This window comes from Rhinolophus hipposideros, assembly GCF_964194185.1.
Source record: "Rhinolophus hipposideros genome assembly, chromosome: 3".
In the NCBI taxonomy this organism is placed as follows: Eukaryota; Metazoa; Chordata; class Mammalia; order Chiroptera; family Rhinolophidae; genus Rhinolophus; species Rhinolophus hipposideros.
The window spans coordinates 52,612,604-52,629,843 of NC_138049.1; the positions used below are offsets into that span (position 1 = coordinate 52,612,604).

General features: G+C 33.1%; 1 protein-coding gene across 2 annotated transcripts in view; it reads right to left on the minus strand.

The window, feature by feature from the left end:
• Positions 1-17,240, minus strand: part of GRIK2 (glutamate ionotropic receptor kainate type subunit 2) — a 606,408-nt gene that overhangs the window by 217,143 nt on the left and 372,025 nt on the right. For both annotated transcript variants that reach the window (XM_081036880.1, XM_081036881.1), the window contains exon 10: positions 4,069-4,182. In XM_081036880.1, coding sequence (XP_080893006.1) covers positions 4,069-4,182 — 114 coding nt within the window. The remainder of the gene's footprint in view (positions 1-4,068; positions 4,183-17,240) is intronic.

Here is a 17,240-nt window from a genome sequence, read left to right on the forward strand (position 1 = left end):
ATATCGATGAGAAGCTTTTCTTCAGGTGAGCAATTCTTAATCAAGCTGCTAGTTAGGTCCTAAACTATAGTTGCTAGACTTTTCTATGATGGACCATTAGAGCTTTTATCTTACAGCATCAGTTGCTCAAGTTGGCTAAACAGATCGTTTGAAACCCTGATACTATAATTTACAGCTGTGTGACCATGAGTAGTTTACTTCGGCAATCTGAACATCAGCTTTCTCACCTGTATAGTAATATTAATAATGGCATTGATCTCAAAAGGTTATTTGACAATTAAATAAATAAATCTATGAGTAGTGCTTTGAACAATGTCTAGCAGATGGTAGTCATGCAAAAAATGTCTGCTATTATTATTAATATTATTAATATTATTATCATTTTGTATGGACCATATGCATATAATTCAATTTGATGAAGCTGAGAAGCAGACAAAAGCACCAGCCCCAGTCATGGTCTTCTTTCAATTCTGAAAATCTTCCAAGATATACCCTGCTTTAGAGTCCTTGCATATGTTGCTCTCTCTGCTGAGAATACTCTTTTCCCCTTTCTTTACCTTGCTAATTCCCTCTCAGACTTCAAGTTTCAGCTGCCTATTCTTCTTAAGTTCTAACTTGACTTGTCCTTTCATTCTAGAACCGAGTATAATTTAGGATCATTTTGTCCTGTAAAACACACCACTCTGGTTTTCTTTTCCTTATATCCTAATCACAAGGGGTGTATTTGCGTGTGCTTGTGCATGTGTGTGTGTGTCATTCTCCCTAGTCCTTACTATTTTTTTAAGCTCCATGATGAAAGAGACCATGTCTATTTTGTTAATCAAATATAACTTGTAGCACAATGCCTGGGTATATCATCATTCAATATATATTTGTTAAATGGAATAATGAATTAATAAATAAGTAAATGAATATATTCATGAGAAATGGAGCTGATTATTATTGGCACACTAGTAATGTTGTATTCTAGAATATCTTACTGCTTGTTTTTAAGACACATTGAAAAAAGTGTTGAATAAGAAGCATAAGTGAACTTCTCTTTGTGAAGATGTCATTATTCATAACACAACCAGAATTTCCTCTGAGATTTTCTAAGAGAGAAGACAAAATAACCATAATGTAAATCAAATAATCAGAACCTACTTGTAAATATCAATTAAATACCAATAACTTACACCAAGCATAATGTTTATATAAATAAGATAAATAATCTCTTCAAATCTGTTATTTTCTTGATTGTGGATGTTTTGTGATCAGAGCATTCAGAAAAATATTTTTTTTAACTAAGTGATCTAAAAACAAAGTGTCTTTCATTTTAATAAATATCAGGATCTCATAGAACCAGTGCAGTGACATACACTAAAATATAAATAAACTACTTATTAAAATGTAAGCATAGCATATGTTCCACAGTTGATCTCCCACTTTAGTTATTTGGAGGAATGATCTGAGCAGTAGTTTTCAATCATAGAGATCAATTATAGATCAGAATTACCTGTGGAACTTACAAAAAACAAAAATGTCCAAGGTCCAAAGCTCAAAAATACCATTTTAAAAGGTACAGGGTATGTTTTGGGTAACAGTAGTTTTTTAAAAGCTTTATGACTGACTCTGATATGAAGCTAATATTAAATACCACTTGTTTATTGATACAAAATTGTTTATAGTTGAAAAGAATGCCTGGCTTGTTCTTGTAAAGCAATCCTAATTAAGCAAGACTGAGAAATTATATGTGTACTCTTAATCACCTACTTTGTTTGGACAAGAAGTTTGCAATAACCTGCATGCTTGAAAAATAAATATAATCATTTGGAAGTTGCTTAGTTCCTCTAATTTTCCATTTAATTAAATACATTTAATTTAATTTGACAAATATTTATTGAGTGCTTACTGTGCCCAAAGTATTTTCTCTGACATTGAGAGATCATAAAAGTTTAAAATTTGATCACTGACCTTGTACAGACTAGTGTCAAATGGAGATATATTTTCTAAAATAAAAAAATGCATGGTACATGCCATGATAGAGTATTATGATACATAAAAGGTATGTATCATACCTCCTCCAGCCACACACACACATACCCACAACTTAATGGAGAGATCAGACAGTTTCAGGGAATACGTGTCATTGGAGATGGATCTGGAAGAATAAATAAGATTTTCACAGGGAAAGGTAAAAAAAAAAAAAAAGAAAGAAAAAAAAAACTGAGCAAATATCTGGAACCATAAAATAAGTGATGCATTTAGAAATTTGGATGGATCGAGGAGGATATAGAAAGGAGTGTGGGGTTGATTGCTGAAGACTACAGATGTCCCCTGCACAGCACTCTTTATAAGCATTGTAGAGACACATATGGTGTAAAAACAGGAGATAAGAGTCATATCCTATAATCTACCAGGAATGCTCAGTGATGTCTGGGAAAAGATTGAGAACATAAAATATATAAGCATAGCATACGATTAATTCTAAATAATATAAAGTACTGATAAGTACTATAGTGTCTCAGAAATAGAGAGAAATATATTGCCGAGCGAAGAGACCTAACACAACAACAGTTGTAGGTTAACTGATTATCCTCATTTAATGAAAACACAGGGGTCCTGAAAGGGAGTAATGAGAAATGAGAATGGAAAGCGGGGAGAAGACAAGACTGTAGAAGGCTTTGAAAATCAGGGTTGAAATGTTGGGGCCTTTTTAATGGTTAATATGGATACACTAAAGATTTATAAGCATGAAAGCAGGAAAATTACAGAATTTGATTTTTAAGGTGCATCGCAAAAGGGGAAGGGTGTCGGCAAGAGGGATAGTTACGCAGGGACTGCAACAGTTCTAGCAGGAAGTAACGAGATGCAGAAAAAGGATGTGCTGGCATCCTGTAAGAACATTCTAACTGAAGAACAAGGCTGGTGAATTGATGGGTATGAGAGTTATCTTTGAAAAGAGAGGGACATAAAATTAAGTTACAGAGATCCTAGGAAGTTTGGATATGATAGATACAGAGCAAGTATTCACTGATGTTCTTAGCAACAAAGTGATTAAAATCTTCATGAGCTTCCATCACTGTTATTTCATGATAAGCAGCTTTGTTTCATTATCAAGAAGCTTTAACCCAAACTATTTTATTTTGACATACCTAGAGATCTGACATCCCTTGTTGTTACTAAAAGGACAAGATTATAAATTCTTTCTGGCTTGATTTCCCACCATAAATCAAATTTAGAAATTATATAAATGCTAAAATTATGTGGTGGTTTGTCTGGATATTAATCTCACATTTTTATTGACTACCTGAGGAGATAGAAGAACTAGCATTGATAAGCTTATGCTGTAGGTAAAATTAATGACTAAATAGCATAAGAGCTCCTTGCTTATCTTAAAATTAAAACTCCCATTTGTAAATAGCATAGTTTCCATAAGTGAACATTACTGTGTGATTCAATAAAGATAAATAATTACAAGAGGGGCAAAAATATCTAGCTTATCAATATTAATTGAATTCTGTTAGTGGAAAAACTATTTCTGGCTTTAAAAACACTTGTCATTTCATTTCATTAGGGAGATTAGTAAAGAAAAAAGTAAATCTTCCTGATAAAAACAATTAAATTGAAAGCAAGCTTAAAATATAATTATAGAAAAAATCCTGAAAAATAAATGGCATGCTCTCTGATATATATTTGCAGGAAATGAAAGCAGAAGCAAAGTTGAAATGCAGCTCTTCACATAACTACATTTATACAGCCACATGTCCATGTATTTTTCAAATCTTAACATTGACAATTATTCAATAGTAATTAATTTTGTAGAAATGTAAAGATTTCTAGTAATATATGAAGCTATATTATTAATCAACCTAAGCAGCCCAAACATTAATATAATTTACATCACTGAAGACTAACAAAATAAAAGTGACTCAATCAACACTGACTCATCTGTTATACAGTAATTGCTAAATAATTGTGAAATACATTACCTTCCGTTCATTACCCTTGCAATTATATTATCCTTTTCTATCTGCTTCTATGTTTATCTACACTTTATGTAAAAAGAATCGAAAAACAAATACTTACCAAAATGGTAGTGACAATCAAAGAACGATTAGATAAGGAATCTGTGATGTTCGCTGGCTTTCCCTTTTGACTTTCTGTCATGTTCAGGCCACTGGCTGGATCCCAAGTTCCAATCTATAAAACAGCATATGTAATTTGTAAATTGTCCATCAGGTGCCTGGGAGAGAGTACTGCCAGAGAAAGTTAAGACTGCTAACACTTATTATTCACTTCTGCTGCATTATCCACTGTCATTAAAGTAAATGCTGCTTATTTTAAGCATGATCCACTGCTCTGTGAAGGGTGTCCAGTGAAGTGTGACATTAAAGAACAAAATGATCTACTGCACTTCAACTGTCAGTTTGGGAGCTTAATTTTCCATCCAAAATTTCATTGACCAAGATAAACCACATTTGGTGATACCTTGATAGGTGGCTAGAAACTCATTAATAGCACATATCTTTTACTCTGATGGATCTGTCTCATCCTCTTATTATAAAGATAATATGCCATGGACAGAGCTACAAGACAGAGCAAAACCTGGGGATCCAGGATAAATTAATAGGTAAAGGCAGGCTTACAAGAGGCATTGACTGGTATTCTGCATGACTCCACTAGGGAAAAATCAGACCCAGAATTACCTTTGGAGCTTTTAAAAATACACCTTTGCAGCTTTTAAAATACTTGGAGGAAAGATTATAGCACAATCTCAGATGCTTAACCCATCCCAGTAGTTCCACCTGTATTCCACTGCATTTGTATTTTAATTTAACTAATACCCTCTGACAGATAAGGCCATATAATTTCAGTATTCAGGCATTCTATATCCACTGAACACAGCCTAGGGAATGACACAGACACATCTCTGGGAGATACCTTTAAGCACAGGATGTCACTAAATGCATAGATCGGATAGTTTGCATGCACGTCACCATTGCATCATCACATAACGATGGTCATTGCTAAAGTATAACAGGTTAAAGGAGACGCAGAGTCGGTGGTTCTTTTTCCCACCAAACCTGGGAGTCATTAATAGTAATATTTGTCTTCCATACCCCCTAGTCAATTACCCAACTTGTTTTCATCAAAAGAAAAACTATCAATTATTAATTGAATGTTAAAATAAAGCTTTATATATAATACCTACTTGCATCTATCTATCTATCTATCTATCTATCTATCTATCTATCTATCTATCTATCTGTATGTATATATAAAGTGACATTGATTTAGCAAGGTGATATTTATCCTGGGGGTACCTAAATATGCTAACAAGGGTCTCATCAGCATAACTTTATGCAAATTAAACATTATAAACCTTTTCATTTTCTTTATAGTTTATATTTACTCTTTGATCCCCTGTCCATTTGCATAGCTTTCCTAGTAACCCCTTAAGATGTTTAGAGAAGCATAAAAGTAGACACATTAGTAATTTCTGGTCTTCTTAAGAATGGATGTCACTCAAGTTCTTGTATATAAGTGCAAACCCTAATATATACTTTTTCAAGAATGTATTTAACTGTACTAGGTACTATTAATAAATATAAATGTTTTTAGTGATGTCTAAAACAAAATCTCTTACCACATTTTCTCATATTGAGTTAATTTTCCTCTTATCATTAAAAAAACTATACATTCCTGATGTTTGTATCAAGAAAGGAAAAACTCAAATGATACACTGAGAGAAAAAAACATATATATATATATGTGTGTGTGTGTGTGTGTGTATATATATGTATAGATATATATATATATATATATATCTATACATATATATATATATACGTTTTAACATAAAATTAAGTTAAAGAGGTCCTAGGAAGTTTGGATATGATAGATACAGAGTAAGTATTCACTGATGTTCTTAGCAATAAAGTGATTAAAAAACTTCATGAGCTTCCTGAATATATTCATATATTCAGTATTCTTCAAAATACTGAAAATACTTTTCAAAATACTTTGGAATACTTTTCAAAATACTTTTCAAAATGCTTTGGAAAGAATATATTCAGTATTCTTTCCAAAGTAAATGACCTACAGACCAATTAAATTTCCTTACGTGAGACTATAAGTACCACGTCGCAAAGACATTCAGGGTCAGTAATGAAAGGCATTCAGGGTCAGGGGCCAGACAGGTAGAAGGGCATAAGCCAGTAGTAAGAATTTCCAGGCAAGAGTGTGCAGTCTGTAAATCTCACATAATCTCAGGCAGAATAGCAAGTAGGGGCCACAGTACTGCCCCTGCTCTGCTCACAAAGCTGTGTGCCTCAGGTTGCATGTTCCCAGAGCAGGTGCTTTTTTAAGTTCCCAGCAAGGCATCACCAGAGCTAGGAGAGGCCCTGCTGGGCACCTGGGTAAGACAGGACAGAAGGGAGGTAAAGCCTGGAATGCCTGCTGACCTGTTTCAAATTCAAAATCATTAAAAACACTCTGTTGGCTAAACAAGACATCTGTAGATCATATTTTGTAGTGACTGCCACTTTTCTGTCCATGGTCTCTAATTAATACCTATTACACATTTGTTCCCTTAGATTTCTTTTTCTCCACCATTAGCTAAATAGCTAGATTTCTCAGATGTAGAATTCTATCAGCCAAAGCACATCATTTGTCTACTGTTGTATGCCTAATGACACTCAAGCTTAAAGTTTTGCTTTTTTTTTCAATTTTCTACCGAATCACTGACAGAAAATATGGCCCATTTTACTTATTATTGTCTTCCATGGTTAGTTATAAAAAATGATTTAACTATATGTTCACTAATCTAACCAAACTTATTTAGTTTTATTCATGTTAGTTGTTTTTCTAATACTATTTGGATAGGGGCAGTGTTCAGGCTCACAGTATATGAATCCATAATTTCCTATAATCACAAATATTAGGTATACCCTCTTGTAAATCTCATGTTTCTGAGCAGAATATTATAAACTTCCAGAAATTTCAGTGGCATAAAATTTTAAGTCAAATAAAATTTTGTATGGTTCATAGATTTTAAATCTCCTAGAGCTGTATAACTCAAAACTTTCTATTGATTGAGGAAAATGTCACCAGTGGGTTTCTATGCTTTGTTTTGTTTTAATCACAAGAACCACTAAGTCAAGACAATTTTTTATTTTAATCTATTTTCAGAACCACAATTTTTTCACTATATAATTTAATCAAGTCTTCAAAGTACTTTTTGCATTCCTAAAAGGGAATAAGATATCTAGTACTCTTGAGTTTACAATTGTCTTCCTAGTGTAAACATTAAATAGAATAGATAATATAAAAGTGTTTCAAAATCTATAAAGAACTATAGAAAATATGACATTATTCATTTTTATCTTATGTTCTGAATGGTTATTAAAATAAATTTTCTCTTCTTCATAAAAAGAATGTATGTTTATTGCTAAATTATAAAATACACAAAATATATGAGAGAACATCAATTTAAGCTTTAAACCTACGCACAGAACTGAGTTAATCATAGCTAATCCTTTACTGTGTGTATGTCCCTTGCATAATTTGTATCTTAGCCTTGTAGTTAATGACCCAGACTCAGGAGAGGATATCAGACTGCCTCAATCCCATTGCATCTCAACTGCTTACCATCAGGTGACTTCTCTGTGCCTTAATTTTCTCATTTATAAGTGGGGAAATAACATTATCCACCTCATAGAGCTATTGCAAGGATTAAATGAAAAAGAAATCAATGTAATGTGTTTATAAGTAGGTTATAATTGTTATGTTAATTAAATGTATCCTCTTTGTACATTATCATGAGCTCTTTCAACTGACATTAAAAACTAATCAATTTATAACTTTAATGATTATATAAAATGAACATCATATGAACATATGATTTAACTATCATGGTTACAAGTAAGCCTTTAGTAAATACAGTTATTTATAAAAATTTTCTCATATGTTTTATTATTTTAAAAACAGATTCCCATAATTAGAATTACTGAGCCCCAATAACATAAGCTAAGATTGTCAGTACATGTTGCCATATGGCTTTTAAACATTATTGTGTACTTGTTATTTTCCCCTGAAAGTTCATGGTAGTTCCCATAATACAACTGTCATTCTAACAATTTATATTTCACTTTTAATAGTTTGACTTTCATAATTGGGTGATATATAATGGTTAAATACTGTTGTCTTGATTTCTAGATAGTATGTTTTATTATATAAAAATGACTTTTTATTTCAGTTAATTTTTCTCACCTAAACTTCCAGTATCTAATATTAATCATGCTTACCTTGCTCCTATTATTTGAGTATTTACATTTGCTGACAAATCATTATCTACACTTACACAATCACATTCAACACATTTCTCATTTTATGGGTTTCTTTATAAGCAGCTCATTAATCAAGTTTTTAAATATCCTATCTTTTTCCCCTCAAATCTTATTTTTAGCCTTGCTTTTTTTAGATTATCTGGTTTTACACTATTTCATTTCTACCCCTGAATTTTTGATAGTTTTTTTGTGGTAATGTGAGAGATAAGTAAGCTTTAAATATATTATTGTTTTAAGTCTGATAATTGTTAACTTTCAAAAAACTTTTACAATCGCATTCTAAAACGAAAATTGAATTACAAACCTTAAAATGACATCTATGAAAATGCACTGCTTTGGTCCATTCTGCTACTACACATATGGACTCACAATTTTTGTTAATTTAATTTGGGATTGTGAGGAGTACTATTTTTCTTTTGCTATGCATATTATAGACCATTTCTCTCCAAGAAAAAAATTATAATTTTTGACATAATCTTTAAAACAATTCTTAAAAACTTTCTCTCTATATGGTTTAAACTACTTTTGATGTTTACTAGGATTTCTAGCCACAATTTCCTCTTTGTTGAATGTTTGCTTTTCATTCATTATCGTTCTTATATAATTTATTTGTAAAGGATAACTATATGATGTGCTTCTATCTGTTTGCAGGTTTGAAATAATTTGAAATAATTTTGTTGTATTTCTCTAAGAAAATTAAATAATTTTGTTGCATTTCTCTATGAAGAAAATTAAGCTAAATAAAGATATCGTGTCATGGCCTTCTTTCAGAGCTCTGTCTTATTCGTAGTTTCTTTGTTGGTAGATATTTTTCTTGAAACCTTCTAGTATTCTCTATTTGGGAGTATTAAAGGGAAGGGCGGAGGAGGAAGAGACAGAGACAGAGACAGAGAGAGAGAGAGAGAGAGAGAGAGTGAGAGAGAGAGAGAGAGAGATTGAGATTCTTCTTTTATTATATTTGCCAAATATATAATTCATTTATCCATTTACTGAACGTGGATTTTACTGTAGTCATAATTTTCCTGATTTGTGTCACCATGACTTCAATAAATGTCATCTATTGTCATACTGTTTAATTGAATATTTTTTCCTATTCTACTACCTTCCACATGTGTCTTGATCACTGTTTCAAAAAAGAGGGAAAAGCAGTTCCCTCTTTTATATAGAAATAAACAGAACAAGTTACGTATGCCCCTAACACCAAAGTATCACATCACATTTTAATTGTAATTCTTTCCTTATGTCTCTCTAGTTAAAATTTAAATCCTGTAAGGGTACAGACTGGCTTACTCATCCTTTCATCCCAAGACCTTTGACTATAGAACATACTAGAAACTTTAGGTGTGAAGGATCTAAAAATATTAGTTGAATGAAGAAATAAATGTATTTTTAACTCAAAAATGCCATTTATGTTTTTCTTTGAATTAAAATCATATTTCATTTTATTTTTCTTATCCTCTTGTATTAGACTATAAGTGCCCTGAGGGAAGGATAACACTACTTTGAATTACAGATAATAAATATTCAATGCATATTATTGAATAAATGAATGAATGGAATGAGTGAACTATTACATGATGAAAACTTTCAGAGGATTTTAGGTTGTTAACACATCAAACTTATTCATTCATTCATTCATTTGGCAAATATTGAATATATACTGTGTGTTTATTCCTTTGTATTTCTTTTCCATGTTTTGTTATTCATGTTTTATTCAAGCTTTATCTTAATAACATTTAACTTTTGGTAATACTGTGCCACATATTTTTGATGTTTATTTGAACTTTTCTTATGCTACATTTTATATATGTTAATATAAATATAAGGCTTGTATGTAAATATTCTATGCTTTATTTTCTATATTTCTCTGGAATAAATTCTTCACATAATTTTGTTCGGTAACTATGTTTTCTCTTTGGTTTCTTTGTTGTGTAGAAAAAGACATTTGTTTTCAAGATGATTTTAAAATTATTTAAGTGTCTCATTAATTAGTTGATACTTCATTCATCTTTGTTTTTGACAATTTTCTCAGCATAAAGTTCCTTTGATTTGCAAATATTATTTCTTGATGTCCAAAGAATGTTTCTCCTTTTCTCCCTGAGCTACATAATTGTTTGCGTCATCTGTAATTATCATCTCATAGTTTCTTATAAATGTATGTTAGTTCTGTTTCATGTAAGCACAATAAGTGGGACATGTTTCTGATTTTCTGTGGAATTGCAGTAATAATTTGTTTCACAAGTATACCAAAAAATTTTCAAGTGGGAACAAAACAAACATTTCCATCTAGGTTTAAAAATATTAATTAGAAGTAAAGTCAAGTTTGTTTAAAATTAAGAAATCATTTAACATTGATTCTCTACTAAAAAAATTAGTTGGCACAATAGAATCTATCAAAATTCTAAATACACTGACTTATCAACATTTACTAACAACATATCTGTGGATGTTAGGGAATGGAAAACATGCAATGCAGTTTTTTCATTATAGAACAATGTGAAAGAAAAAAGATTTCTCTAATTATATATTGTTTTGTTAATATCAGACAAGTGTATTTGTCTTGAGCAAAGAGTGTAAGTGGTACTTTTCCAAAGAAAGTCTGTGTGGTGATCGTGAGAGATCGCACTGCATATTATGTTTAAAACAGTCTTAACACAATATGGAGTCTCTATCATAAGTTTGCTTAAAAAAAATCATTCCCCTAATTAGTCGCCTCCAACCACATGGCCCATGACGTATAGTTTGCCTTGAAGCATTATTAACCATTCCTTTCAGAAGAAAGGGCATCCCTGCTTGAGGGTACTGAGAAATGGAAAGCATAAAAAAGGTACTGATAGTAAATGCTAATTTACATCCAGAAGATAAATATTCTCTCTAATTGACTGAATATGTACTAGTGGACTATATATTTCTCTACTAACTACTCTACCTACTCTTTAGGGGTAATTTGCAAATTCAGGTTTCTCAAGCCTATGTGGTACATGAATAACAGGGACAGAGTATCTTCAACACACGAGCTATCTTGCTAAGTGTTACAGACAAATTAGAGATTTTTTTCCTCACTTACTTTACCCTTTCCAATGTTGAATTTTTAAATGAAAAGCAGAGATAGTTACTTGCATTACTGTCTAATAACAGTAGTGTCTAATAACAATTAATAGTAAGGTAGATACTTTCATTGGGCTAACTATGAACACAGATCACTTAAAAAAAGAACTGGCACCTGATCTGTCAAGGATAAAATGAGATATTTTATAGCAACGCCTATGTGCTGCCTGACATTTTAGAAAATTCAGAGTAAAGAACAATTAACTGAGAGCTGAGCCACCTTCACACCTAAGTGATTTGGCCTGTGAGGATAGTGCAGAAAACCTCTCAATTAATGTTTCCTACCAATTTCCACAGTCTAGAACTTCACCATTTGAAAACTACAATGTTAACATGAGGACAATAAATTAATAAGTATGTAGTCATCTCATAGGAAAGGATGACAACTCTAAAAAAGATTTTTCACCTTTAAGATGAAATACAGATTTTTTCACCTTTACGGAGAAATGCAGATTTTTCACCTTTTAGGCAAACTCAACTGTAAACATAATTAGTGTGTTGAGAGACAGGTGATAGTTTTGATGTTTTAAATAAAATGTTAATCAATGAATTAACTGTTTTCAAATATAACAATGTGGTATAATTCAATTAAGAGCCATTTTTCAAAGAATACAAATGCAGTTCAGAGATTACTTAGAAATCAAACCAATCATTACAATTATATTTAGTACACATACTTGTTTAATTCAAATTCAGTAGCTAATAGAAAAAAATCAATATTTGGTATTCTCTGATTGGTGAATAAACAAAACCATGTACCTTCAAATAAGGTAATACTAATGATTTCTAAATATAATCATCTGTAAATAGTTTTCGTAAATATTTGACTGTCCTGAAGATTAAAAGTTAGCAAGAAAAATAACTATAAACACACTGACACACAACCAAAATATATCAGTACAGTTGTGAGACAAGGCATAAAATAAATTCTATATAAGAGTTAGACAAATTAAATGATTAACATCTCCAAAGAAATACACTAGGCTTGGGTCCTGTCCAGAACACATTTTTGCTTTTTAAGAAGCAAACAAAAACATTTTTGACTGGCTGGAAGATAACTAGTCAGCATTGCCATTCCCATTGCTTTCCTATAGGGAAGCAAAAGAAATCTCAGTTCCTGGGAAAGTAGGAGGTGATTGTTGCCATGGAGGAGAGAGCATGTGTATCAAATGCAATCAAAGACAGGATGATAAAAGCTGCTATGCATCTGGTATCTAAAAATCTATCAGAGAAATTGTTCTCACTTAGCTAGCACAGGTTTTCATTTTAAATACATTTTGAAGTATATCAATTCCATTCAGAAGCCTTTTTCATAGGGAGTTAATGAGTACAGGATTCTACAGACAAGAGAAAGGTCAATAGCAAAAATTTCTAAGAAATTACCACTTTTTCTTAAGAAAACATATACTCTACAAAAAATTCTTCAAAAAGCCCTGTGAAACATTTTCTGATCCTGAAACATATATGACTGTATATTCAGGCAGGCAGAGTTTTACTACTGATTCTCACCCTCTTCATATATTATCAAACTATCTAAATTTTCAGCAAGAAGCCTATGGATTGCTGAAGCCAGTTTCTGTACTGGTGGGTACAAATGCAAAAGTTAATAATCAGAAAGTAAAGATGTTAAAACTTGGAATGAAGCTTCACTTGAAAGTGAATATGACAAATTTAAACTTTTAAATGTTTTACAAATGTGAATTATCTTACTTTATATTCATTTAAATTCTTAACTTTGTAGAAATTGTAACCACTTTCATTTTTCAAGATTTTCTCTGAGGATATACAAGTTAGAGCTGAGTTTATTATAAAAGCATGCTGAGGCAAATGTATGGTGTAATTGTTCACAGTCCTAAACACTTCTAAGACCCTTAGCACCATCTCTGGCAAGGGAAATATATTGGTTTCATCCCTATGTTTTTTTCAATTAATGTAAGATTAATATACAAAGTCAATTTAATAAGATCCATTAGACTTTTTACATTGAGGAAGCAGAGAATAATATTATCCAAGTTCTATTTTAATATAAATGTCACATTCGAGAGAATATCAAAAAAATAACCAGAATAGATAGCAAAGTCTGGCACTAGAAAAAGGACAAGAGAGGTACACGAGTTGACTTTAGTTTAACACTTCACTTAGAAGTATTCTCTAGTATGTTAAAAACCCATTTAAACAAATAAGGTAAAAGAGTGAGACAGATTTATTTGTTTTTTCTTGTAAAGCATGTAATGATGTACATAGTGATGCCAAAGGACATTCAAGAATAAAATTCACTATGTGGTAGGATTCAGTGATTTTATTATTGCATTATAGTTTCTTTTTTTTTTTTTTTTGCATTATAGTTTCTTAGAAGAATTTTTTTTTTGAAGTATACGTGTTTATTTTCTCCTAAATGTCCTCCCGATAGCTCGTCTTGCAATGGAAATGGGCCACTGTCATGTAGAGTCATTAACTCAGTTCAAACATATTTTGTGTAAAATCCTTCTAACTGTTTTTGTTCTACACAGAATTCTTTTAGAAGTTATATTCTAAAAACCTTCTGAGTATTTCTTAACATCTTATGCCATTATTCATATATTTTGGTTCATCTGAAGCTGGCCTTCCCTAAGCACATATCTATCCTCAGAGGATTAGTTATTTCCAATGGTAGATTACATCCTAGCTACACATGCTAAAAACAAAACAAACTCCAGAAATTTCATTTTATTGTCAGTTATGAAGACATTTTTATATTTTTCTCAATTCTTCTTGGCCTTATTATTTTTACTATGTTTCCCTCTCCTTCCAGTGACTCCAAAAATTCCATCGAAAGACTGAATATACAAAGAGAGAACAGTCAGACCATGTATGACAACAGAACTTTAACCCAGAAGCTCTGGAAATCATACTACAACCTTTGTAGTAGCAATCTGCCCAGAATGATTAAAATTGGATCAACTTCCAGTTGCCCCCACCCCCCATTTTTTGTTGCTTTTTTTTTTTTTTTTTTTTTGCCCTTCTTCCAACTAAGGATCTACCAGAGAAAGTCAAAAATGTCCTCCAAACCAATCACCCAAGATGCCCAACTTCTACTTAGCCCACCTCCAGGGTCCTCATGTCAACAATCAGAGCACACCTGAAGCTTTCTCTTTTTTCTACTATAAAGCTTTTCCACTCTCCTGTCTTCCCTTGAATCTCTGCCAAATGAAAGTGATGGTGGGTGGTTCCCTTGCTATATAGCAAGCTCTGAATAATAACTGTTAGTTCTCACTTGATTGGTCTTTGTTTATTTCCACACCATACATTTATAAGAAGAAAAACAAGGAAATTTATAAAGAGAATACTGATTTTTACTCATTGATGTAATATTGGAGTGCCGGCAAGCATTGCATTACACCATGTAGGGGACCAGCTTTGCCATTGGTGCAATGTTCCTCCTTGCCAGCTCAGACTTCAGTGCTGCCTTCTCCGGCACTGTAAAATCCTTCAACCCTTGAAGACTTGACCCACAACTCCAGCCTAATGATTATTTAACTACTGGATTTCTCTGTCCCCACTCTGTAGGTATGGAGCAAAACTGGGGGGGGGGGAAACAAACAAATAACTGTGCTATAGGGAACTTGTATCAGACAGGTGAGTAAACACCCTGTGTGAAGCATCTCTTATGATTCTCATAAGAGATTCTCATTCATTCATCAGTTAATAAATGTTTCTTTAGGATGTAGTTTGTGCCAGACACTTTTCTAGGCCTTGAATACGTAAATAGTGGGAAAGAGGATTTTTTTTCCATTTAGTAAGACGTGTATTCTTGCTAGGAACAAAGTCTTTTTAAAAATGTGCATGTAAATACATAATTGCACATTGTGATAAGTGTCAAGAAGGAAAGGCACAGGGCGCTCTGAGAAAAATCAAATTTGATAAGGACTTAGAGAGTGCTCATTTAGGAAGTAATAGCTAGGCTGTGACCCCCACGATGAATAATGGCCAGGCAAAGGGGATAAGGCTGGGTATTCCAGAGTGGGAAACTCTATTGCCAAGTAATAGAAAGCTTTGCACCTGTGAAAAAAATGAAGAAAAAAAAATGTCAGTGTAGCTTGAGCATAGAAAATATCTGAGAGGGTGGTAAAAGTGAGAAGGAAAGGTAGGGAATGCATTGTAATTGGAAGAGTTTGGATAGAGGAATGACGTGGATAGAGTAATTTGCTTTTAAAGATATCAACTGTCTGCTGTGATTTGTGGAATGGATTACAAGGAGGAATAGGACAGAGAGGCTTTCTTGGGCTTTAATGTAGATGTCCATGTGAGAGGTCCCCTGGCTATTATTGCAGCAATGGAAGTGCAGAGAAATGGATGGAGTATTTTGAAAGTAGAATATGCAATATGGTTTTTGAACTAACCAGAAGAATTCAAGGTGGGAAAACCACCTATTCTGATTTTCCTGTTCTAATTGTTAGTACTCAATACAAAGCTCTTAAAGAAATAAATTGTTCTGTTATTGCCTGAGGTAAAAAAGTCACTTACTGTCTTAGTTTTCCTCAGCATCGCCTCCTATGCTTCATAGAAGGCACCACTATGGCTCCAAGAGCTTGTTTGGACAGATGTGGCTGGTTGGATATGTAGTATTGGTGACATTTCTTGGACCATGACGAACTGAGTTGGGTTCCAACCCAGGTCCCTGTTGAGACAAACTGAAAAGGACTTACACTGATCTAAGGGCATTATCTAAGTAGAAAGGATGTGTCCATAGTAGCATGTCAACCCCAAACTCAGTTCCCTGTTTGGGGAAACATAACCTGTTTCTTCCTGGTTTATCTGTTCCACAGTTGTAAATATCAGAAACATAGATTTTCTTCCTACTAACTGTTTCAATCTTAAGGTTCACATTTCAGAAAAGGATCCAAAATATATCATTTTAGTAACATACAAATAAGATATGTTTCTTTTACTCACTTATTACTGCTCAATCCAGTATTAAAATTTTATGAGTCCATGTATTATTGGCAGGTTTTCTTTACTAGAGTAAAATCTTCATAATAACACAAAATACATGTTCATTGCATATTTGCTAGATAATTAAACAAATGAAGTGTGCTGGTCAAAGATGATGTCGTGCAGGAGACCCTGCTCACTGTACCATTTGTCATGCCAGGTGTCATGCGGGGTGTCAGGCAGGGTCTCCTGTGGGGTCTCTGGTCCCACTCCCCACATAAGAACGCAGGATATGGTGAGGACAAAAAGGAACACCCACGGAGCCATAGGTAGGGGAGTCATACTACTATATTCTCGCTGGTGGCTGGGTTGGAGACACAGGAAACAGAAGCCACATGATCCGCAACCCTCACTCTGCTACTTGCTAGCTCAGCCACCATCTTCTTGCTTGCCCCCATTTTTCTGCTAGCGTAGCCACAGCAGTTATATTACTGGCCAATGGCTCACTGGTTACAGCTAACGGCCAACTAGCCATAGCGAATGGCCATTCAATCACAGTTGATGGCCATTTACTACCCGAATGAGCACCTTTCTATGTGAGGCCGAGAGCCTGGAAACTGCTCTCTGGGGCTCTGTGCCCACAGATGACTAAAACAAAACTAGGAAAAGGCAGCACCATGAGAAGAAGTAATGAATAAAGCCATCATTTCACACATTTTCTTTGTTCATTTTCCTCACCCAGGCATGAGGGAGAATTGGGGATAATTAAAATTTCTAGTCTTGATCCCTAAAAAGATAGTATTTCCAGGTTCTTTTAGAAACCATGATTTTCTTACATCAGCCTGTAGAAGACGGAAGCCTTTTGCACCTTACTTTTATTGAGATGAGGAA